Genomic DNA, 27,179 nt, shown 5'->3' with positions numbered 1-27,179 from the left:
TCAAACTTACCTCCCAGTTGACTTGTCCCTCAACCCTACTGTACCTAATAACCTTGCTCTTATTCACATTTACTCTCAGCTTTCTTCTTTTGCACACTTTACCAAACTCTGCACCAGCTTCTGCAGTTTCTCACCGAATCAGCCACCAGTGCTCTATCATCAGCGAACAACAACTGACTCACTTCACAGGCTCTCTCCTCCACAACAGACTGCATACTTGCCCCTCTTTCCAAAACTCTTGCAGTCACCTCCCTAACAACCCCATCCATAAACAAATTAAAACCATGGAGACATCACACACCCCTACTGCAAACCAACATTCACTGAAAACCAATCACTTTCCTCTCTTCCTACTCATACACATGCCTCATATCCTTGATAAAAACTTTTCACTGCTTCTAAGAACTTGCCTCCCCCACCATATATTCTTAATACCTTCCACAGAGCATCTCTATCAACTCTATCATATGCCTTCTCCAGATCCATAAATGCCACATACAAATCCATTTGCTTTTCTAAGTATTTTTCACATACATTCTTCAAAGCAAACACCTGATCCACACATCCTCTACCACTTCTGAAACCACACTGCTCTTCCCCAATCTGATGCTCTGTACATGCCTTCACCCTCTCAATCAATACCCTCCCATATAATTTACCAGGAATACTCAACAATATTATACCTCTGTAATTTGAGCACTCACTCTTATCCCCTTTGCCTTCCTACAATGGCACTATGCAAGCATTCCGCCAATCCTCAGGCACCTCACCATGAGTCATACATACATTAAATAACCTTTCCAACCAGTCATCAACACAATCACCCCCTTCTTTAATAAATTCCACTGCAATACCATCCAACCCCGCTGCCTCGTCAGCTTTCATTTTCCGCAAAGCTTTTACTACCTCTTCTCTGTTTACCAAATCATGTTGATTTATACATACACAGACATATACATATGTACATGTGCACATATTCATGCTTGCCTCCCTCCAATTCCTGTTGCTACCTCACCACACAGGAAATAGCATCGCTACCCCCTGCTTCATCGAGGTAGCATTAGAAAAACAGACGAAAAGGCAACATTTGTTCACACTCAGGCTCTAGCTATCATGTGTAATGCACTGAAACCCCAGCTCCCTATCCACATTCAGGCCCCACAGACCTTTCCATGGTTTACTCAAGATGCTTGACATGCCCTGGTTCAGTCCATTGACAGCATGTTGACCCCGGTATACCACATCGTTCCAATTCACCCTATTCCTTGCACGTGTTTCACCCTCCTGTATGTTCAGGCCCCGATCCCTTAAAATCTCTTTCACTCCATATTTCCACCTCCAGTTTGGTCTCCCGTTTCTCCTTGTTCCCTTCACCTCTGAAACATATATCCTCTTTGTCAATCTTCCCTTACTCATTCTCTCCATATGTCCAGACTATTTCAAAGCACCCTCTTCTGCTCTCTCAACCACACTTTTTATTTCTACACATCTCTCATACTCTTTCATTATGTACCTGATCAAACCACCTCACACCACATATTGTCCTCAAACATTTCATTTCCAACACATCCACCCTCCTTTTTACAACCGTATCTGTATCCTGTGTTTCCCAGCCATATAACATTGTTGGAACTACTATTCCTTCAAACATACCCATTTTTGCTCTCCGAGATAATGTTCTCTCCTTCCACACATTCTTCATCATTTCCAGAACCTTTGCCTTCCTCCCCCACCCTGTGTCTTACTTCTGCTTTCACAGTTCCATCCTCTGCTAAATCCACTCCCAGATATCTAAAAGACTTCACTTCCTCCAATTTTTCTTCAATCAGACTTACATCCCAATAACCTTATCCCTCAACCCTATTGATCTTAATAACCATACTCTTATTCACATTTACTCTCAACTTTCTCCTTTCACACACTTATCCAAACTCAGTCATCAACCTCTGCAGTTTCTCACCGAATCAGCCACCAGAGCTGTATCATCAGCAAACAAATGACTCACTTCCCAGGCCCTCTCATCTACAACAGACTGCATACTCACCTCTCTCTCTAAAACTCTTGCATTCACCTCCCTAACCACCCCATCCACAAACATATTAAACAATCATGGGGACATCACGCACCCCTGACGCAAACCAACATTCACTGGGAACCAGTCACTCTCCTCTCTTCCTACTCGTACACTTGCCTAATTTATATTTATTTATTTATTATACTTTGTCGCTGTCTCCCGTGTTTGCGAGGTAGCGCAAGGAAACAGACGAAAGAAATGGCCCAACCCCCCCCCCATACACATGTATATACATACATCCACACACGCAAATATACATACCTACACAGCTTTCCATGGTTTACCCCAGACGCTTCACATGCCCCAGTTCAATCCACTGACAGCACGTCAACCCCGGTATACCACATCGCTCCAATTCACTCTATTCCTTGCCCTCCTTTCACCCTCCTGCATGTTCAGGCCCCGATCACACAAAATCCTTTTCACTCCATCCTTCCACCTCCAATTTGGTCTCCCTCTTCTCCTTGTTCCCTCCACCTCCGACACATATATCTTCTTGGTCAATCTCTCCTCACTCATCCTCTCCATGTGCCCAAACCACTTCAAAACACCCTCTTCTGCTCTCTCAACCACGCTCTTTTTATTTCCACACATCTCTCTTACCCTTACGTTACTCACTCGATCAAACCACCTCACACCACACATTGTCCTCAAACATCTCATTTCCAGCACATCCATCCTCCTGCGCACAACTCTATCCATAGCCCACGCCTCGCAACCATACAAAATTGTTGGAACCACTATTCCTTCAAACATACCCATTTTTGCTTTCCGAGATAATGTTCTCGACTTCCACACATTCTTCAAGGCCCCCAGGATTTTCGCCCCCTCCCCCACCCTATGATCCACTTCCGCTTCCATGGTTCCATCCGCTGCCAGATCCACTCCCAGATATCTAAAACACTTCACTTCCTCCAGTTTTTCTCCATTCAAACTCACCTCCCAATTGACTTGACCCTCAACCCTACTGTACCTAATAACCTTGCTCTTATTCACATTTACTCTTAACTTTCTTCTTCCACACACTTTTCCAAACTCAGTCACCAGCTTCTGCAGTTTCTCACATGAATCAGCCACCAGCGCTGTATCATCAGCGAACAACAACTGACTCACTTCCCAAGCTCTCTCATCCCCAACAGACTTCATACTTGCCCCTCTTTCCAAAACTCTTGCATTTACCTCCCTAACAACCCCATCCATAAACAAATTAAACAACCATGGAGACATCACACACCCCTGCCGCAAACCTACATTCACTGAGAACCAATCACTTTCCTCTCTTCCTACACGTACACATGCCTTACATCCTCGATAAAAACTTTTCACTGCTTCTAACAACTTTCCTCCCACACCATATATTCTTAATACCTTCCACAGAGCATCTCTATCAACTGTATCATATGCCTTCTCCAGATCCATAAATGCTACATACAAATCCATTTGCTTTTCTAAGTATTTCTCACATACATTCTTCAAAGCAAACACCTGATCCACACATCCTCTACCACTTCTGAAACCACACTGCTCTTCCTCAATCTGATGCTCTGTACATGCCTTCACCCTCTCAATCAATACCCTCCCATATAATTTACCAGGAATACTCAACAAACTTATACCTCTGTAATTTGAGCACTCACTCTTATCCCCTTTGCCTTTGTACAATGGCACTATGCACGCATTCCGCCAATCCTCAGGCACCTCACCATGAGTCATACATACATTAAATAACCTTACCAACCAGTCAACAATACAGTCACCCCCTTTTTTAATAAATTCCACTGCAATACCATCCAAACCTGCTGCCTTGCCGGCTTTCATCTTCCGCAAAGCTTTTACTACCTCTTCTCTGTTTACCAAATCATTTTCCCTAACCCTCTCACTTTGCACACCACCTCGACCAAAACACCCTATATCTGCCACTCTATCATCAAACACATTCAACAAACCTTCAAAATACTCACTCCATCTCCTCACATCACCACTACTTGTTTTCACCTCCCCATTTGCGCCCTTCACTGAAGTTCCCATTTGCTCCCTTGTCTTACGCACTTTATTTACCTCCTTCCAGAACATCTTTTTATTCTCCCTATAATTTAATGATACTCTCTCACCCCAACTCTCATTTGCCCTTTTTTTCACCTCTTGCACCTTTCTCTTGACCTCCTGTCTCTTTCTTTTATACATCTCCCACTCAATTGCATTTTTTCCCTGCAAAAATCGTCCAAATGCCTCTCTCTTCTCTTTCACTAATACTCTTACTTCTTCATCCCACCACTCACTACCCTTTCTAATCAACCCACCTCCCACTCTTCTCATGCCACAAGCATCTTTTGCCTAATATCCTTGGTAAAAACTTTTCAATCATTTCTGCCCCCAAGTATTTCTTAAAAAATTCTTCAAAACAAGCACAGTTTACACATCCTCCCCTCTCTTGAAGGTATGCTATTCCTCCCTGCCTGATGTTCTGTGTATGCCATTACCACTTCAGTCTCCAGTCTCTGTACCACCCTACCACACATACCTCTGTAATTTGGGCATTCACTTTTGACCCCTGGTTTGATATAAGGGCACTTTACTTGCATTCTGTCTGTCCTCAGGTACCTCTCATTGGGCCATACAAAGAATGAATAGCCTGACTAACCAGTCAACACCACTGTGACCCCTTGCCTTGAGAAATTCATTTGCATTCCCATCCACTTTGACTGCTCTGCCTCACATAGGGCTATCATTACCCCCTTCCTTTTCACCAAGCCATTGGCTAGGCCTCTCACTTCATATGCTTTCTCATCCCCAGCACACCACATCCACCACTCCATCCTCTACCACATTCTTTCACATTCAGCTGTCCCTTAGAATACTCACCCCATCTCTGTTTCAGCTCATCTTTGCATGTTACCACATCCCCATCTGCTCCCTCCCTAATCCTCCCATTTGTTCTCTTGACCTTCCCAAACTCACCTTCCTGTCAAAACACTTTTTAATCTCCCAGAAGTTCAATGATACTCCTTATCTCTTTTTTTTTTTTTCAAGAGATAAGTGAAGACTATTTTGCCATCTTCCTCCCCCCCAGGATGGGGGTTCCCAGAGGTATCAGGCATATGGGGCTTGGAAAAACTCTCCTTCCCCCAACTCCCATTCAGCTTTTATTACTTCCTATAATCATTGTAAGTATGTTATCTGTGAGGCAAAGCTTTCCTTTATTCAAAGGAAGTGTAATAACCTCTCCTTTTCATCCACTGATAGGCCTTTCTAGTCTTTAGCTAAGGGCATGGCTAACAACTTCTTTCACTCTGCCTTTCCTTCACTTTTCTGCTCTGACTACTTTAGCTGTATGTCCTCTAGACAAAGCTACTCACTTTGGTTTCTGTTTCTCCTCTAACCCTACTTTGGATGACGCAAACATTACTTCACCCCATGATCCTCCTCTTAATAATCCTGTGTCCCGAAATCTGTTTTCAAACTGTCAAAAATGCATTTTTCTCTCTGGACATAAATAAGGCTCGTGGTCCAGTTGGCAGCCATCCCCATGCACTGAAAGAGTGTGCTTCTGAACATGCACATGTGCTTGCTCATCTTTTCTGTTTCTGTTTAAAAACCAGACCTATCCCTTCTTGGAAGAATGCCTTGATACACCCCATCCCAAAGAAGGGTAACTGTTCTGATCCCTCTAACTATTGTCTTGTTGCTTTGACATCTACAGATTCTAAAGCCTTTGAATCCCTTCCCAAGTTACATATCCTCAGATGTCTTGAACCTCACAGTCTTATCTCTCATCACTAGTTTGGTTTCCCTCAGGCAAGATCCTCTGGTGATATTCTTTCATATCTTACTGATATCTGATCATCATCCCAGAAGAATTTTGGAGAATCTTTTGTAGTTGTCCTTGATATACCCAAAGCTTTTGACAGAGCCGATCTGTCTCTGTGGTTGTTAGTGGATCAGCCTCTCCCACCTTTTCCTTCAACAGCCGTGACCCTCAAGGTTTTCTCCTGTCTCCTACGCTTTTTCCTTATCAGCAGTTTCCCTTCTTTTACAAATAACCATGTGCAATCATATGCTAACTACTCAGTACTGCATTCTTCCACACCCATTAATTCTGCTCCTTTTTCTTTCACTCGATTTGCATCTTGTCACAACACAACTTCTCAGTAAACTCAAGACTTTGACAGGATATCTCATTGGTGTAGACAAAATCTGGTTAGGTTTAGTGTCTTCAGGACTCAGTTTCTGCCCATCTCTCTATCAAAAACGCCTCACAGCTTTCTTCTCTTATTTGATGGTTCTGTAATTCCATGTCTTGTTATAATGAACATAATTGATTTATTTTTTATATTATACTTTGTAGCTGTCTCCTGCGTTAGTGAGGTAGCGCAAGGAAACAAACCCACCCATGAACATCCACATGTATATACATACACGTCCACACACGCACATATACATACCTGTACATTTCAATGTATACATATATATACATAAACAGACATATACATTTATACGCATGTACATAATTCATACTTGCTGCCTTTATTCATTCCCGTCGCTACTCCACCACACAAGAAATGACAACCCCATCCCCCCAAGCGCACATGAGGTAGCGCTAGGAAAAAACAACAAAGGCCACTTTCGTTCACTGTTTCTAGCTGTCATGTATATTGGATTGAAACCACAGCTCCCTTTCCACATCCAGGCCCCACACAACTTTCCATGGTTTACCCCAAACGCTTCACATGCCCTGGTTCAGTCCATTGACAGCACATTGACCCTGGTATACCACATCGTTCCACTTCACTCTATTCCTTTCGTGCCTCTCACTCTCCTGCATGTTGAGGCCCCGATCGCTCAAGATCTTTATCACTCCATCCTTCCACCTCCAATTTGGTCTCCCACTTTTCCTCGTTCCATCCACCTCTGACACATATATCCTCTTTGTCAGTCTTTCCTCACTCATCCTCTCCATGTGACCATACCATTTCAATACACCTTCTTCTGCTCTCTCAACCACACTCTTTTTATTACCACACATCTCACTTACCGTTTCACTACTAACTCAATCAAACCACCTCACACCAAATGCTGTCCTCAAACATCTCATTTCCAACACATCTACCCTCCTCCGCACAACCCTATCTATAATCCATCCCTCACAACCATACAACATTGTTGGAACCACTATTTCTTCAAACACCCATTTTTGCTTTCCGAGATAATGTTCTCGTCTTCCCCACATTTTTCAATGCTCTCAGAACTGTTTCCACTTCCCCATTTACCCCCCTTCACCAATGATCAAATTTTTCCTCTTGTTTCCTGACACTGTTAACCTCCTTCCATAAGATTTTTTCATTCTCCCTAAAGTTTGCTGATACTCACTCACTCCAACTCTCATTTGCCCTCTTTTTCAGCCTCTGCACCTCCCTCTTGACTTCTTGCTGCTTTCTCTTGTGCATCTCCCATTCATTCACCCTCTTTCTGTGTAAGTATTGTCTTTATACATCCCTTTTCTCTTTCACTAGCTTTATTTCTTCATCCCACTCCTAACTACCCTTTCTCATGAGCCTACCTTCTGCATGCCACACACTTCTCTCAGACCATACCAGCATTGCATCCTGAGATACCTTCCATTCCTAAGTCACTCCTCGCTTCACATACACCCATCTTTTGCTATTCTACACTCAATCTCTCCAGGTATCTTTTCACACAAGTCTTTTTTTCAAGTTCACTTACTTTCACAACCCTCTTCTCACCCATATCATTTCCCCCTTTTTTTATTGAAAACTTTTACAAGTATTCATCTTGCCTCCACCAGACATACCACCAGCAGCTCCTCTCTGCACATTCACATCTAAAGTTTTCTCTTTCTTGCACAGGGACCATCTGTTCTACTCACCCACATATACCTATATGTATCCCTCTTTTTGAAACCAGGTATTCCCAATCTATCTGTCTATCTATCTATCTATCTATCTATCTATCTATCTATCTATCTATCTATCTGTCTTTCTATCAGTCTATCTGTATCTCTGATGCTTGTTCCTTTCTGGAACTCCCTTAAGGGGGTGGCCACAGCGATAGAGTCTGTAACAAGTGAACTCCATTGCCACTTCTTAGCCCTTAATGCCTTACCTTTTATAGGCCACTGACAGAGGGTAAGTCTAATGCAGTGTTTGCATTAGACTTACTACTGCCTGTTGTTTCTACCTAATGCTCTTACTTAAATGTTCCTATTTACTACTTCTATCTACTGCTTCTGCCATTTTGCCAAGAGGCAAGGCTAGCACATATGCTCACTGCAGGAAAATCTAGTTACAAAGAATGAGCTGTGTGAGTTTAGTTTTGTCAGATGTTATGTGTAACAAGGAGAGCTTTTATGTTTGTGGACAGAATGCCATTAGTCCACGTGTGGGTGAGGCAGAAGGAAAAGACAGCTACATGGGTCAGAGGAGTGCAACTTGAAAACCGTTGAAGTGTTGGCCCATCACACAGCCATCACTAAAACTCCCAGTGCCCAGGCTGGGCAGTACTGTTAATATACTTTCCTGGTTATTGGTTGTCCTTTTAAAAGCACACAATCCATAAGGTGTTCACCCTGCCTAAGTAATAGTATATGGGTGTTTAAGAGTTGGCAACAGCAGCTGCTTAGCATCCGTTGAAATCCAGCACTTTCATTTTTTTCTCATGCCCTGTACAGTTTGCTCATCATTATGAGAAGTTTTTATGTATTATGATGCATGAAAATAGATATATAATGATGATTTATTGTGTTTTAAGAGTACCTTTGAGTTGCCAGTACACTGCTGCTTAGTGTCCCTTTAAATCTGGTTATTTGATTTCTTCATGCTTTGTACGATTCACTCATCATGAGTGTAAAGAGCAAGAAATCTGATACACTTTGCCATTTTAAAGGCTTTACCCATGAGTACTTTATTTTCATTTTTATTTTCCTCCCCAGCTACCTTCTCATAAGAAATGTAGATACCAGTTGTGGGAACTTTATGGTTTTCCCTTAAAGAAAAAGCATTATAGAAGGACCAGTTTTCATTTTCACATTTTACTAGAGAATTGACACTTTATGAGAAGTGCAGCTGGAAATTCACTAAGTGGTCAGAGGGTTAGGGAGACCAGCAAGGAGATGAAAAAATGGAGATGAGGCTGTAGGAGATAATATGCTTACCATTCAGGAATGCAAAAGCCATGCTTTTAATGGAAAGAACTGGAGGGATGGTATACATTATATGTGCTGATCAAGCTGTCTGAAGTGTAAAGTAATAACCGAGTCTTGGCTCTGAACAACAGACTTTGCTTTTGGTACACTGCACCTAATAGTTAGAGAATATATGCCACCTATTGAGGAGTTTTGTGTTTTTCTATTCATAGCGCTGCCTCACAGAGGTGGAAAAGGAAAGAGAGAGTGAAAATATGGTTTTCCCAGTTTTCTTGTGAACCAGCCTTTCTTTCCTTAGTTTTTGTTGAACACCAAAATATTCACTTCTTTTTATGGATATTCATGAATGAATGTTTGTTTAGTTTAATGAATTATTAAGTAGGTGAAAGGATTTATTGAGAATGGTAAGTATTATCTCTTTAGTAGTAAAGTGAAACCACTGTTGCATGTAAAAGATGAAGTTATGAATTTATTAAAGTGCTATACAGGGGACTACATCAATGGACAGAACCAGGGTATGTGAGGTAGCCGTGGGAAACCTTAGAAGGGTTTAGGGCTACATTGTAGATAGGAGGCTGTGGTTTCTGTGCTTTGCACTTGACAGCTAGAGAATGCATGTGAGCAAATGCAGCCTTTCTTCATCTGTTCTTAGTGCCACCTTTAATGCAGGAAACAGAAGATAGATACAAAAGGAAGAAAAAGGTATTAATGTTATGATGAAGAATGATTTTAGGAAACAGAGGAAAAAATGAAAGTGAGAGGGAATGCAGTAAGTCAGTAGGAAAGCGAATGTATTTATTACTGTTTTGATGATACATTCATGGAGAACGTATGAATAGTAATAGATTTGATATTGAAGATTGATGGTATCATGGTTGAAAGTATAAGTAGAATCTGTCTGTCCATCTTTATCTCATGCCTGTTCCTTTCAGGAATTCCCTCAGTGGGGTGGCCATGGCAATACAGTCTCCATAACTGGTGAACTGCAGTGCCACATCTAAGCCTTTAATGCTTCACCCTTAACAGGCCACTGGCAGAGGGGCAGTGTTTGCAGAGGCTCCTACCTAATGTTCTAACTAACTACTTCCTAATGTTCCTACCTACTACTTTTACCTAATATTTCTACGTAATAGTCCTACCAGAATGCACCTACCTACCACTTTTGTCTATTGCTCTTGAGTTGTGTTAGTTAAGTGTTAAGTGTTGTGTGTGACAGGTAGAGATAGCACTCACCACAGAATGAGCTGTGTGAATTAAGTGTTATCAAGTGTTGTGTATGACAGGTAGAGAGATTTTGTACGTTTTTGGACAGAATGCCAGCAGTCTACATGCAGGTGAGGCAGAAAGAAAAGACAGCTACCTGGGTTAGAGGAGTGAAGTGCTTGAGGATTGGCGGAATGCATGTATAGTGCCATTGTACAAAGGCAAAGGGGATAAAGGTGAGTGTTCAAACTACAGAAGCATAAGTTCTTGAGTATTCCAGGAAAATTATATAGGATGGTATTGATTGGGAGGGTAAAGGCATGTACAGAGCATCAGATTGGGGAAGAGCAGTGTGGTTCCAGAAGTGGTAGAAGATGTGTGGATCAGGTGTTTGCTTTGAAGAATGTATGTGAGAAATACATAGAAAAACAGGTGGATTTGTATGTGGCATGGGATGTAAGTGTGAATGGAGAAAAATTGGAGGAAGTGAAGTGTTTTAGATATCTGGGAGTTGATTTAGCAGCGGATGGAACCATGGAAGTGGAAGTGAGGATTGTTGAGTATTCCAGGGAAATTATATGGGAGGGTATTGATTGAAAGGGTAAAGGCATGTACAGAGCATCAGACTGGGGAAGAGCAGTGTGGTTTTAGAAGTGGTAGTGGATGTGTGGATCAAGTGTTTGCTTTGAAGAATATATGTGAGAAATACTTTGAAAAAATGTTGATTTGTATGTGGCTTTCATGGATTTGGAGAAGGCATATGATAGGGTTGATAGAGATGCTTTGAGGAAGGTTTTAAGAGTATATGATGTGGGAGGTAAGGCATGTGTATGTGTAGGAAGAGAGGAGAGTGATTGGTTCCCATTGAATGTTGGTTTGCAGCAGGAGTGTGTGATGTCCCCATGGTTGTTTAATTTGTTTATAGATGGGGTGGTTAGGGAGATAAATGCAAGAATTTTGGAGAGAGGGGCAAATATGCAGTCTGTTGTAGTTGAGATGGCCTGGGAAATGAGTCAGTTGTTGTTCACCAATGATACATCTCTAGTGGCTGATTCAGGTGAGAAACTGCAGAGGTTGGTGACTGAGTTTGGAAAAGTGTGTGAAAGGAGAAAGTTGAGAGTAAATGTGAATTAGAGCAAGGTTATTAGGTTCAGTAGAGTTGAGAGACAAGATGATTGAGATGTAAGTGTGAATGGAGAAAGAATTGGAGGAAGTGAAGTGTTTTAGATATCTGGGAGTGGATTTAGCAGCAGATGGAACCATGGAAGTGGAAGTGTGTTACAGGGTGGAGGAGGGGGCAAAGGTTCTGGGAGCGATGAAGAATGTGTGGGAGAGAATGTTATCTTGGAGAGCAAAAATGGTATATTTGAAGGAATAGTAGTTCCAACAATGTTATGTGGTTGCAAGGCATAGGCTATAGATAAGGTTGTACGGAGGAGGATGGATGTGTTGGAAATGAAATTTTTAAGAACGATATGTGGTTAGGATATAGATGGTTTGATTGAATAAGTAATGAAGGTGTAAGAGATATATGTGGAAATAAAAAGAGTGTGGTGGAGAGAGCAGAAGAGGGTTTGTTAAGATGGTTTGGACATATGGAGAGAATGAGTAAGGAAAGATTGACAAATTGGATAAAAGTGTCAGAGGTGAAGGGAACAAGGAGAAGCAGGAGACCAAATTGGAGATGGAAAGATGGAGTGAAAAAGATTTTGAGCTGAATATGGTGACTGAGTTTGGTAAAGTGTGTGAAAGAAGAAAGAAGAAAGGTGAGAGTAAATAAGAATAAGAACAAGGTTATTAGGTACAGTAGGGTTGAGGGACAAGTCAATTGGGAGGTAAGTTTGAAAGGAGAAAAACTGGAGGAAGTGAAGTGTTTTAGATATCTGGGAGTGGATTTGGCAGCGGATGGAACCATGGAAGCAGAAGTGAATCATATGGTGGAGGAGGGAGCGAAAGTTCTGGGAGTGTTGAAAAATGTGTGGAAGTTGAGAACATTATCTCGGAAAGCAAAGATGGGTATGTTTGAAGGAATAGTGGTTCCAACAATTTTATATGGTTGTGAGGCATGGGCTATAGATAGAGTTGTGCGGAGAAGGGTGGATGTGCTGGAAATGAGATGTTTGAGGACGATATGTGGTGTGAGATGGTTTGATCGAGTAAGTAATAACAGGGTAAGAGAGATGTGTGGTAATAAAAAGAGTGTGGTTGAGAGAGCAGAAGAGGGTGTTTTGAAATGGTATGGTCACATGGAGAGAATGAGTGAGGAAAGATTGACAAAGAGGATATATGTGTCAGAGATGGAAGTAACGAGGAGAAGTGGGAGACCAAATTGGAGGTAGAAAGATGGAGTGAAAAAGATTTTGAGTGATTGGGGCCTGAACATGCAGGAGTGTAAAAGGCGGGCAAGGAATAGAGTGAATTGGAATGATGTGGTATACCGGGGTCGACATGCTGTCAATGGATTGAACCAGGGCATGTGAAGTGTTTGGGGTAAACTATGTAAAGTTCTGTGGGGTCTAGATGTGGAAAGGGAGCTGTAGTTTCGGTGCATTATTACATGACAGCTAGAGACTGAGTGTGAACGAATGTGGCCTATGTTGTCTTTCCTAGCGCTACCTCGCACACATGAGGGGGAGAGGGGGTTGTTATTCCATGTGTGGCGAGGTGGCGATGGGAATGAATAAAGGCAGATAGTATGAATTATGTACATGTGTATATATGTATATGTCTGTGTGTGTATATATATGTATACATTGAGATGTATAGGTATGTATATTTGCGTGTGTGGACGTGTATGTATATACATGTGTATGTAGGTGGGTTGGTCCATTCTTTCGTCTGTTTCCTTGCGCTACCTCGCTAACACAGGAGACAGCGACAAAGCAAAATAAATATAAACAGATAAATATAATAATGAATATATATATATATATATATGGGAGGGTATTGATTGAGAGGGTGAAGGCATGTACAGAGCATCAGATTGGGGAAGAGCAGTGTGGTTTCAAAGTGGTAGAGGATGTGTGGATCAGGTGTTTGCTTTGAAGAATGTATGTGAGAAATACTTAGAAAAGCAAATGGATTTGTATGTAGCATTTATGGATCTGGAGAAGGCATATGATAGAGTTGATAGAGATGCTCTGTGGAAGGTATTAAGAATATATGGTGTGGGAGGAAAGTTGTTAGAAGCAGTGAAAAGTTTTTATCGAGGATGTAAGGCATGTGTACGTGTAGGAAGAGAGGAAAGTGATTGGTTCTCAGTGAATGTAGGTTTGCGGCAGGGGTGTGTGATGTCTCCATGGTTGTTTAATTTGTTTATGGATGGGGTTGTTAGGGAGGTAAATGCAAGAGTTTTGGAAAGAGGGGCAAGTATGAAGTCTGTTGGGATGAGAGAGCTTGGGAAGTGAGTCAGTTGTTGTTCGCTGATGATACAGCGCTGGTGGCTGATTCATGTGAGAAACTGCAGAAGCTGGTGACTGAGTTTGATAAAGTGTGTGGAAGAAGAAAGTTAAGAGTAAATGTGAATAAGAGCAAGGTTATTAGGTACAGTAGGGTTGAGGGTCAAGTCAATTGGGAGGTGAGTTTGAATGGAGAAAAACTGGAGGAAGTGAAGTGTTTTAGATATCTGGGAGTGGATCTGGCAGCGGATGGAACCATGGAAGCGGAAGTGGATCATAGGGTGGGGGAGGGGGTGAAAATTCTGGGGGCCTTGAAGAATGTGTGGAAGTCGAGAACATTATCTCGGAAAGCAAAAATGGGTATGTTTGAAGGAATAGTGGTTCCAACAATGTTGTATGGTTGCGAGGCGTGGGCTATGGATAGAGTTGTGCGCAGGAGGATGGATGTGCTGGAAATGAGATGTTTGAGGACAATGTGTGGTGTGAGGTGGTTTGATCAAGTGAGTAACGTAAGGGTAAGAGAGATGTGTGGAAATAAAAAGAGCGTGGTCGAGAGAGCAGAAGAGGGTGTTTTGAAGTGGTTTGGGCACATGGAGAGAATGAGTGAGGAAAGATTGACCAAGAGGATATATGTGTCGGAGATGGAGGGAACGAGGAGAAGAGGGAGACCAAATTGGAGGTGGAAAGATGGAGTGAAAAAGATTTTGTGTGATCGGGGCCTGAACATGCAGGAGGGTGAAAGGAGGGCAAGGAATAGAGTGAATTGAAGCGATGTGGTATACCGGGGTTGATGTGCTGTCAGTGGATTGAATCAAGGCATGTGAAGCGTCTGGGGTAAACCATGGAAAGCTGTGTAGGTATGTATATTTGCGTGTGTGGACGTATGTATATACGTGTATGGGGGGGGTTGGGCCATTTCTTTCATCTGTTTCCTTGCGCTACCTCGCAAACACGGGAGACAGCGACAAAGTATAATAAAAAAAAAATGAAAATAAAAATAGAAAAATATATATATACCACTTCAGAGCAGTGTGGTTTCAGAAGTGGTAGAGGATGTGTGGATCAGTTGTTTGCTTTGAAGGATGTATGTGAGAAATACTTAGAAAAGCAAATGGATTTGTATGTTGCATTTATGGATCTGGAGAAGGCATATGATAGAGTTGATAGAGATGCTCTGTGGAAGGTATTAAGAATATATGGTGTGGGAGGCAAGTTGTTAGAAGCAGTGAAAAGTTTTTATCAAGGATGTAAGGCATGTGTACGTCTAGGAAGAGAGGAAAGTGATTGGTTCTCAGTGAATGTAGGTTTGCGGCAGGGGTGTGTGATGTCTCCATGGTTATTTAATTTGTTTATGGATGGGGTTGTTAGGGAGGTGAATGCAAGAGTTTTGGAAAGAGGGGCAAGTATGAAGTCTGTTGGGGATGAGAGAGCTTGGGAAGTGAGTCAGTTGTTGTTCGCTGATGATACAGCGCTGGTGGCTGATTCATGTGAGAAACTGCAGAAGCTGGTGACTGAGTTTGTTAAAGTGTGTGAAAGAAGAAAGTTAAGAGTAAATGTGAATAAGAGCAAGGTTATTAGGTACAGTAGGGTTGAGGGTCAAGTCAATTGGGAGGTGAGTTTGAATGGAGAAAAGCTGGAGGAAGTGAAGTGTTTTAGATATCTGGGAGTGGATCTGGCAGCGGATGGAACCATTGAAGCGGAAGTGGATCATAGGGTGGGGGAGGGGGCGAAAATTCTGGGAGCCTTGAAGAATGTGTGGAAGTCGAGAACAGTATCTCGGAAAGCAAAAATGGGTATGTTTGAAGGAATAGTGGTTCCAACAATGTTGTATGGTTGCGAGGCGTGGGCTATGGATAGAGTTGTGCGCAGGAGGATGGATGTGCTGGAAATGAGATGTTTGAGGACAATGTGTGGTGTGAGGTGGTTTGATCGAGTAAGTACCGTAAGGGTAAGAGAGATGTGTGGAAATAAAAAGAGCGTGGTTGAGAGAGCAGAAGAGGGTGTTTTGAAATGGTTTGGGCACATGGAGAGAATGAGTGAGGAAAGATTGACCAAGAGGATATGTATGTCGGAGGTGGAGGGAACGAGGAGAAGAGGGAGACCAAATTGGAGGTGGAAAGATGGAGTGAAAAAGATTTTGTGTGATCGGGGCCTGAACATGCAGGAGGGTGAAAGGAGGGCAAGGAATAGAGTAAATTGGAGCGATGTGGTATACCGGGGTTGACGTGCTTTCAGTGGATTGAATCAAGGCATGTGAAGCGTCTGGGGTAAACCATGGAAAGATGTGTAGGTATGTATATTTGCGTGTGTGGAAAAAAAAAAAATATATATATATATATATATATATATATATATATATATATATATATATATATATATATATTTTAGTTATTTATTTTGCTTTGTCGCTGTCTCCTGCGTTTGTGAGGTAGCGCAAGGAAACAGACGAAAGAAATGGCCCAACCCACCCCCATACACATGTATATACTCACACGTCCACACATGCAAATATACATACCTATACATCACAATGTACACATATATATATACACACACAGACACATACATATATACCCATGCACACAATTCACACTGTCTGCCTTTATTCATTCCCATCGCCACCTCACCACACATGGAATACCATCCCCCTCCCCCCCTCATGTATGCGGGGTAGCGCTAGGAAAAGACAACAAAGGCCTCATTCGTTCACACTCAGTCTCTAGCTGTCATGCAATAATGCTCGAAACCACAGCTCCCTTTCCACATCCAGGCCCCACACAGCTTTCCATGGTTTACCCTAGACGCTTCACATGCCCTGATTCAATCCACTGACAGCACGTCAACCCCGGTATACCACATCGATCCAATTCACTCTATTCCTTGCCCTCCTTTCACCCTCCTGCATGTTCAGGCCCTGATCACACAAAATCTTTTTCACTCCATCTTTCCACCTCCAATTTGGTCTCCCACTTCTCCTCGTTCCCTCCACCTCCGACACATATATCCTCTTGGTCAATCTTTCCTCACTCATTCTCTCCATGTTCCCAAACCATTTCAAAACACCCTTTTCTGTTCTCTCGACCACGCTCTTTTTATTTCCACACATTTCTCTTACCCTTACATTACTTACTCGATCAAACCACCTCACACCACACATTGTCCTCAAACATCTCATTTCCAGCACATCCACCCTCCTGTGCACAACTCTATCCATAGCCCACGCCTCGCAACCATACAACATTGTTGGAACCACTATTCCTTCAAACATACCCATTTTTGTTTTCCGAGATACTGTTCTCGACTTCCACACATTCTTCAAGGCTCCCAGGATTTTCGCCCCTTCCCCCACCTTATGATTCACTTCCGCTTCCATGGTTCCATCTGCTGCCAGATCCACTCCCAGATATCTAAAACACTTTACTTCCTCCAGTTTTTCTCCATTCAAACTTACCTCCCAATTGACTTGACCCTCAACGCCACTGTACCTAATAACCTTGCTCTTATTCACATTTACTCTTAACTTTCTTCTTTCACACACTTTACCAAACTCAGTCACTCAGTTACCAAACTCATATATATATATATATGAGTTGATTGGCCATTCTTCGTCTGTATCCTGGTGCTACCTTGCTGATGTGGGTAACAGCGATTAAGCATAATAGAAAAATTATTATGTTAATGTATTCTTTAATGTTAAACTTGTGCCAATCCAGACCTGTGGATAAGAAACAGCTGTCAAGAAATGTGATTAAGGATGTGCTGTAGACAGACTTCCTTTATCCACATAGTAAACAGTTTGCCAGTGCTAGTGTTAAACATAATCTTTTGTAAAAGAATGACATCATATAGATAAATGTACTTAATATGTATTTCATAGTCCAGTAAGCTATTCATGTTTTATCATTTAACAGGTACCTAGAAACAAGTGGGTTTGCCCAGCATGTACTAGTAAAAGCCCAAGAGGGAGGCGGGGCAGAGCAAAAAAAATCAGTGAAAGTAATAGTTCTGCTGCCTCTGCCACCACAAACTCAACAGCGGTAGACATCCCAGCAGATTCCTTTGAGGATTCTCAAGGTGTTGTTTCTCCAGCCACTTCATCCAAAAAGGAGCGAGCAAATAAAAAGGTAAGAATCCTACATGTGATGTATATGTCCTTACTACGTTTTCTCCTTTGGACATCTGTGTACCTATGGATATGATATGAAATCAAAAGGTATGATACAAACCATTAAAAGGCCCTGCTATCTCCATGCATCAGGTTTGTTTGCTACAGGTTAGTTTACTTCATTGCTCTTGCATGGACATTTAGCAAGTTTGTACACTATTTATCACTGTTTCCCTTGTCTTACTTGAATATGTTACATCTTTTCTTCATAAACTGTGCTTCTTCATGCTGGTTGAAAATTTTCTAGCTCCTTTAAGCCCACATGAATGAGATGCTTCTAAAGGGAAATGCCCAAAAGCTTTTCTGGGCTTTTTGTTTTTTTGTGGAATATGCAGCCATCATCACTGACCCAAAATTGGTATTGCTCATTTTGTACCTACTGTTTTATTGTCAACTCTTTGTAACATATTGTCTTTAGTGCTGAATGTTATTATATGAAGGGACTTGCTTAGAGTGAGAGAGAGTTCAGATGAAAAGGCCAAGAGAGGTATTTGGGATCAAGTGCAGAAGTGTTTTGTATTGGGAAATAGTTTGAATGGAGAGACCAGGGTAGTGGAGTGTTTAAGATACCTTATGTCTTGAGCACACTGAGGAGTGTGTGGATAGAAAGGTCACTGTCCATAAGGGCAAGACGATTATCTTTGATGGTACAGTATTCTTCTTGGTGGTGTGTGGATGCAAGGGATGGGCTATAGAGAAGGTAAGAAAGAAGATGGATGTGTAGTAAATGAAATGCTTGAGGAGAGTATTTAGTGTGGGGAGTGTTGATCATGAAAGAAATGATAATGTAAGAGAGAGGTGTGGTAGAAAGAAGAATGTATATGACAGAGACGAGCAGGGTGTGAAATGGTTTGGACATTAAGAGAGGATGAGTCAGGAGAAGGGTAACAGGAGGGTACTTGAGTAAGAAATAGAGGGAACAAGAGAGAGGGGGAAACCAAGAAGGCAATGGAAAGATGGAGTGAAAGAAACTCTGAGTATTTAGGGCCTGAACATGTAGAAGGAAGTGAGGCTTGCATGGAATGGAACAATTTTGAGAGATGTCATGTACAGGGGATTACATACTGTTAGTGGGCTGAACCAGTGCTTATGAAGTGCCCAAGGGAAACCAGAGAAAGGTCTATGGAGCCTGGTTGTAGATAAGAGCTTTATACATAACAGCTTGAGAGTGATTCTGAGCAAATGAGGCTGTTCTCTGTATGTTCTTGGTGCCAGCCTGCTAACGAGGGAACAGTAAAGGTGTGAAAATTTCATTTCATGTATGTTTATTACTTCCCATGTTGACAAGATAGTGCTGGGAACAGACAAAGAGATGGCTTCATTTGCTCACATCCACTTTCTAGCTGTCATGTATAATGCACAATAACAGGGCCCCCTTTTCTAGAATCAGACCCCCCCCACAAACCTTTCTGTGGTTTCCCTCAACCACTTCATATTCGGCCGTTGACAGCGTGTTGTCCCCTGTATATTGCATCGCAACCTCTTGCATGCTCAGGCCCTGAATCTTTAAAGCATCGTACAGTCCACCCTTTCATCTCCAGCTTGGTTCCCCTTTCTCTTTCTTTCTTCACTTTCAACATGAAATCCTCTCCTCATTCAACTTCTCTGTATTTCCATGTAATTTCTGCACACCTCATCATGTCTCATACATGCTCATCTTACTACCAAACCATTCTCTTACCCTTCCATTTCTTATTTGATTAATTCTCCTCACACCACATTTTGTCCTCAAACATTTCATCACCAACACATTCATCTAATCTTTATATTTTTGTCTAATGCCCTTACCTCAGATCTGTACAGCACCAGCAGGACTGCTATACCATCAAGCATATCCATTTTTTCCCCTGATTGACAGTGACTTCTTTTGCATCTTCCTTAATGAGTCCAGGACCTTGCCCCTTAAGCCATCTTATGGCTCACCTCAGCTCTCATAGATCTAATTACTGCCATATCCACTCTCAGGTATCAAAAACACTCCATATTTTCCAAGTTCTCTTCATTTAGACTTACTGTCCAAATAACGTATCTGTTTTTACTGCTAAACTTGATAACATTGCTCTTAATCGCAGTTACTCTTGACCTTATCCTTTCACACATTTTCCCAAACTCAGATATCAGCTTCTGCAGTTTCTCACTTGAATATGCCACAAGGGATATGTCATAAGCAGGCCATAACTAACCCACATCCCGGACACCCCTCCCCCCCAGAGAAAAAAGAAAATCCCAACTGTGACAGACTCACCTTGAACTGCTCACCCTCCTCTCTATCTGCTTGCACACATCCTTACTTTCTTGATGAATATTCCCCTCTGCTTCTAACAGCTTTCCTCCCAGTCCATGGATTTATAATGTCTTCAACAAAGCATCTCTATCAACCTTATCATATATGCCAGTTACATTAATGCCACGTACTGATCCTTCTGTCTCTGTATGTATTTCTTGCCCACATTTTTTTTAAAGCACACACCTGGTCCACACATCCTTTTCCAGTCTGATATTCTGTGCTTGCCACCATCCTCTCAATTACCACTTCCTTGCAACTTACCAGGTACACTTAACCTTATTTTTTTCATACTTGAGTGATGTTTCCCTGGTTAGCTAGGTAGTGGCAGGAACAGATGAAGGAAGGCCGCATTCGCTCACATCCATTCTCAAGCTGTCTTGTGCACTGCATTGAAACCACAGCTCCCTATCCACAACCAGGCCCCACAGACCTTTCCATGGTTTACTGTGGCTGCTTCACATGCCATGGGTCAGTCTGCTGACAGCACAATGACCCCTGTATACCACATCATTCTAGTGTACTCTATTCCAAATATGCCTTTCACCCTATCGCATGTTCAGGCCCCAGTCACTCAGAATCTTTTTCATTCCATCTTCCATCTCCAGTTTGATCTAGCCATTTGCCTTTTTCCCTCCAATTCTGATATATATATATATATATATATATATATATATATATATATATATATATATATATATATATATTATTATTATTATACTTTGTCGCTGTCTCCCGCGTTTGCGAGGTAGCGCAAGGAAACAGACAAAAGAAATGGCCCAACCTCCCCCCATACACATGTATATACATACGTCCACACACGCAAATGTACATACCTACACAGCTTTCCATGGTTTACCCCAGACGCTTCACATGCCTTGTTTCAATCCACTGACAGCACGTCAACCCCGGTATACCACATCGCTCCAGTTCACTCTATTCCTTGCCCTCCTTTCACCCTCCTGCATGTTCAGGCCCCGATGACACAAAATCTTTTTCACTCCATCTTTCCACCTCCAATTTGGTCTCCCTCTTCTCCTCGTTCCCTCCACCCCCGACACATATATCCTCTTGGTCAATCTTTCCTCACTCATTCTCTCCATGTGACCAAACCATTTCAAAACACCCTCTTCTGCTCTCTCAACCACGCTCTATTTATTTCCACACATCTCTCTTACCCTTACGTTACTTACTCGATCAAACCACCTCACACCACATTCTTCATTGCTCCCAGATCCTTCACCCCCTTGCCCTCCTTATGACTAACTTCTGCTTCCATGGTTCCATTCGCTGCTGTGTCCACTCTTAGGCATTTAAAACACTTCTTCCTCCAATTTATCTCCATCGCAACTCAAACCCGAACTAACCTGACCCTCAACCCTTTTAAACATGAAACCTTGCTTTTTTTTCAGTTTTACTCTCAACCTCCTCTTTCTCACATTATACCAGACTCACACACCAACTTTAACAGTTTCTTACTCAAACTAACCTGACCCTCAACCCTTTTGAACTTTATATAAAACCTTGCTTTTTTTTCAGTTTTATTCTCAACCTCTTCTTTCACACATTATACCAGACTCACTCACCAACTTTAACAGTATCGTACTCAAACAACAGTTGACTCTTCCCTTAACCCCCCCAACAGACTGCACGGCCATTGTGACATCACATAACCCATTTCCCCCTTTTTTTTATTTCACCTGCAATGCCATCCACTCAGCAAACTTATGCCTCTGTAATTCGAGCACTCTCCTTTGCTTACCTTTGTATGGTGGCACTTTACATGCATTTGTCCAGTCCTGAGGCACCTCACTGTGATCCATGCATACAGTGAAAATTCTAACTAACTAATCTGCAAGATAGTCACCCCTTTTGCAAGAATTTCAACTGTTATACCATCCACTCAAGCCACCTTGCCATATTTCATGTAAAATAAGGTTTTTACCACCTTTTGTCTTGTCACTAAACCAGTTGCCATGAGTTTTCACTTTGCATACCTCCCCACCTCAAACTCCCTGTCTGCTACCCTATCATCAGACACATTCATCAGTCCCTGAAAGTACTCACTCCATTTCTTCTTCACCTCATTACTGCCTGTTATCACTTCCCCCATTTCCCCATTCACCAATGTTTCCAATTGTTTTTTTTCACACTAATAACCTCCTTTCAATACATTTTCATATTCTCCCCAAAGTTTGTTGTACTTGCTTATAACAACTGTCATTTGCCCTCTTTTACAGCCCTTGCCCCTTTATCTTGACCTCCTGCTGCTTTCTGTAGTGCATCTCCCAATTACTTACATTCCTTCCCAGTAAGTAATGCCCATACACCTCACTTTTATCTTTTATTACCAACTTATCATCCCACCTCTCACTACCATTTTTCACATGACCCCCCTTCCTCATGCTACCCATTTCCTATACACATGCTAGTATTGCTTCCCTAAATACTTATCATTCCTCAGTCTTTCTCCTCTCTTTGTTTACTCTCCCCTTTTGCCATTCTACTGTGAGTCTCTCCGGACATCTCTTCATACAAGCATCTTTTCCAAACACACTTACTTTCACCACCCTCTTCATGCCCGTAGCATTTTCTCTTCTGAAAATCTCAACAAATTTTCACCCTTGTCTCAAACGTTCCACAAGCAGCCCCTCATAACATATTCTTATTCACAGCACGTCGACCCCGGTATACCACATCGTTCCAGTTCACTCTATTCCTTGTGCACCTTTCATCCTCCTGTACGTTCAGGCCCCGATCGCTCAATATCTTTTTCACTCCATCCTTCCACCTCCAATTTGGTCTCCCATTTCTCCTCGTTCCCTCAACTTCGGACACATATATCCTCTTTGTCAATCTTTCCTCACTCATTCTCTCCATGTGACCAAACTATTTCAGTACACCCTCTTCTGCTCTCTCAACCACACACTTTTTATAACCACACTAATTTTATTACCACACATCTCTCTTACCCTTTCATTACTTACTCGATCAAACCACCTCACACCACATATTGTCCTCAAACATCTCATTTGCAACACATCCACTCTCCGCACAACCCTATCTATTGCCCATGCCTCGCAACCATATAACATTGTTGAAACCACTATTCCTTCAAACGTACCCATTTTTTGCTTTTTGAGATAACTTTCTTGCCCTCCACACATTCTTCAATGCTCCCAGAACCTTTGCCCCCTCCCCCACCCTGTGACTCACTTATGCTTCCATGGTTCCATCTGCTGCTTCATGCACTCCCAGATATCTAAAACACTTCACTTTCTCCAGTTTTTCTCCATTCAAACTTACCTCCCAATTGACTTGTTCCTCCACCCTACTGAACATAATAACCTTGCTCTTATTCACATTTACTCTCAGCTTTCTTCTTTCACATGTTACCAAACTCAGTCACCAGGTTCTGCAGTTTCTCACCCGAATCAGCCACCAGCGCTGTATCATTAGCGAACAACAACTGACTCACTTCCCAAGCCCTCTCGTATAGAACAGAGTGCATACTCCAAAACTCTTGCATTCACCTCCCTGACAGTCCCATCCATAAACAAATTAAACAACCATGGAGACATCACACACCCCTGCCACGAACCGACATTTACTGGGAACCAATCACTTTCCTCTCTTCCTACTCGTACACATGCCTTACATCCTCGATAAAAACATTTCACTACTTCTAGCAACTTACCTCCCACACCATATACTCTCAATACCTTCCACAGAGCTTCTTTATCAGCTCTATTGTATGCCTTCTCCAGATCCATAAAAGAGTATGGTTGAGAGAGCAGAAGAGGGTTTGTTAAAATGGTTTGGACACATGGAGAGAATGAGTGAGGAAGGACTGACAAAGAGGATATATGTATCAGGGGTGGAGGGAAGAAGGAGAAGCGGGAGACCAAATTGGAGGTGGAAGGATGGAGTGAAAAAGATTTTGAGTGATTGGGGCCTGAACATGCAGGAGGGTGAAATATGTGCAAGGAATAGATTGCATTGGAACGACGTGGTATACTGGGGTGGACGTGCTGTCAATGGACTGAACCAGGGCATGTGAAGTGGGTAATCCATGGAAAGTTTTGTGGGGCCTGGATGTGGAAAGGGAGCCTTGGTTTCGGTGCATTACACATGACAGCTAGAGACTGAGTGTGAACGAATGTGGCCTTTTTTTTAGTCTTTTCCTGGCACTACCTCGCTTGGGGGATGCTATTTCATTTGTGGCGGGGTGGCGACGGGAATGGATGAAGGCAGCAAATATGAATATGTACATGTGTATATATATATATGTATATGTCTGTGTATGTATATGTGTGTATACATTGAAATGTATATGTATTTATGTATGTATATGTGCGTGTGTGGGCATTTATGTATATACATGTGTATGTGGGTGGGTTGGGCCATTTTCATGTGTTTCCTTGCTCTACCTCACTAATGTGGGAGACGGCAATTAAGCATAATGAAAATAATTATATATTGCTGTCATGTGCTTGAGAGGTGTGTGAAAAAAAGTAGTGAGTGTGAGTTTTGGGATGACAAAAAAAGTTGTAGGTGAAATAAGAAACAGAGGTGTAAGGGCATCACTTACAGGAAAGGAGTGCAAATGATTGGGAGACATACAAGAGAAAGTGGCAGAAGGTCAAAAAGAAGGTGCAGGGGCTGGAAAAGAGAGCAGGGGTGAGTGAGCATTAGTAAACTTCAGGGAGAATAAGATGTTTTGGAAGGAGGTAGATAGTTTTGGACAAAATAGAACAAATGGGATCATCTTTGAATAGGAAAATGGACAAGTGATAACAAGTAGTGATGAGGGAAGGAGAAGATTGATTGGGTATTTTAAAGGGTTGTTGAATGTATTTGATAATAGGCTGGCAGATGTTGGTGTTTGGGTTGGAAAGGTAAGTGAAGTGGGGACAAAAGAAATGTTCAAATTATATAGGCATAGGATTGTTGAGTGCACCTGCTATGGGTATGGGAGTGGTCATTGAAAGAGTTACTGTTTGAAGATGACCGTTTTGATAGGAGACTTGAGAGGGAAACTCTAGAGGATGGTGACAATGTTTAAAAGGAGAAAACATGAGTTAATGGGAAGAAATGCATGATGATAAGATGCCGCAGGGAGATGGAACAGGATGTTTTTAGAGTAAGTTTGAATAGGGAAAGCCTGGAGGAAGTGGAATGCCTAAATACCTTGACAGCGGATGGAACCATGGAGGCTGCATTGAGTTGCAGAAGATGGGAGAGATGGGCCTAAAGTCTTTGGTGTATTGAAGAATGTGTGGAAGGAGAGGTCACTATATGCTAAGACAAAGATGGGTATATTTGAAGGTATAACAGTCTCGACTGTCGTATGGATGTGAATCTGTGGCCTTTAATATGGAAGAATGGAGACAGAGCAAGTGCTGGAGATGTGTCTGAGGATAGTATGTTACTGAGGCAGATTTATCACGTTGAGAATAACAGTGGAAGAATATGATTACGAAAGCAAATCAGTTAATGCTGAAGTGGTTTGGACATGTGCAGAGGATGAGCAAAGAGAGACAGACTCTGAGGATATATATTTGAGAAGTGAAGGGACCAAGGGGGTAGTACTTAGGTATGAGTGTCTTTGTCAAGATTATGCCAGAATGACATAATCTTGAAACATTGTGTCTCTTGTTGAATGATGGTTTTTGTCTGTTGCTACTTCAGTCTTGAGTCTGATTTTCTATTAAATGTTTCTTCAGTCACTCCATGCATGTTTCTTGTTTCTCCTGGTATTACATCTCCTGGTATTACATTAGATCATTTTTAAAGCTTTTCTCAGGACACATGAATATTTTCATATGATAACATTTGGTGTGTTCCCAGGAATTGTTCCCGTTGGTATGTTATAAAGAATTTTTCCCGAGTTGATAATTATGTATCTGTCCTTTCAAGATGCTTTCAGATTTAGAACATTATTCTTTAAGACTTCTGTTCACTGCCTTGTATTTGTAATCATGTATCTCTCCCATAGTTTTAGACTGTACACTTCAAGTACTTTCTACTTCTTTTAGAAGTCCCTATGCTGGAGGCCATCAGTTTTGCTTGTGAAGAGTATCTTTTTTTCTAACTTAGTTGTTTCCATCTCTTTACTTGGTGATTATATAACACAACTGTTGTCTCTTTTCCCTGTTATATGAACAATGAACACTTTCATCTTTAGCTTTCTGTCTCTTATTGTTAAAGCTCTTATCGGGCTTGAAAGCTCTATTTTATCATTATGTTCCCTAAATTCAAGTTTTTTTTTTTATGATGACTCCTAGATTTTTTATATTTTCTTTTGTCTCTTTCAATTAGGCTCATGTAGGAAGACACTGTGATGTTTTTGCTCCAACTTCTCTTTATTAGTGTTTGTTAGGTTTTCTTCTGCCTATTTGTATGTAGTACCCAAGCCTTTTTAATTTTTTTTTGTCTTTTTCCATACCCTCTGTCTTGTGTTATTTGAAATCATTATGACAAAGAATAGTAAAGCTAATGCTTTCCCCTGTGGTACACCTGAAAGCACATCATTGTCTGGATGGTTATGTTTGGCACCACTCACAATTTTCCATTGGTTAAAATTTCTTTAATCCATTTTTCAAAAAATTCTCTGTGTTTTGTCTCTCCACATCCTCTGATAACCTGATAGTGTTCAGTGTCAGTTGCTTTATCCAGATCAAGGAAAGCAGTATCCATTCTTTGCCCTTGCAGTAGTTTCATATATGTCATTATAGTGAACTTGTATATGTGCAGTTTTACCTGGTGCATATCCATGCTGCTTTCATTTAAGATATTGTTACTGACAAGATGTTCCATAATGTGTTTCTTTACCACTCCTTTATATAGTTTGATTTTATGTAATGTTAGGGAGATCAAGAAGGTTATAGTTGAAA

At 41.7% G+C, this 27,179-nt stretch overlaps 1 protein-coding gene across 33 annotated transcripts in view; it reads left to right on the top strand.

Moving 5' to 3' along the window:
• The window catches only part of tou (bromodomain adjacent to zinc finger domain 2B toutatis), a 1,094,933-nt gene that overhangs the window by 1,019,251 nt on the left and 48,503 nt on the right, over window positions 1–27,179 (top strand). For all 33 annotated transcript variants that reach the window (XM_071667361.1, XM_071667356.1, XM_071667362.1 and 30 more), the window contains one exon: window positions 17,746–17,958. In XM_071667361.1, the coding sequence (XP_071523462.1) occupies window positions 17,746–17,958 (213 nt within the window). The remainder of the gene's footprint in view (window positions 1–17,745; window positions 17,959–27,179) is intronic.

The sequence above is a fragment of the Panulirus ornatus genome, chromosome 12 (genome assembly GCF_036320965.1).
Source record: "Panulirus ornatus isolate Po-2019 chromosome 12, ASM3632096v1, whole genome shotgun sequence".
NCBI lineage: Eukaryota > Metazoa > Arthropoda > Malacostraca > Decapoda > Palinuridae > Panulirus > Panulirus ornatus.
Note: the sequence above shows the minus strand (reverse complement) of the source record. Positions and strands in the feature narration are given on the sequence as shown.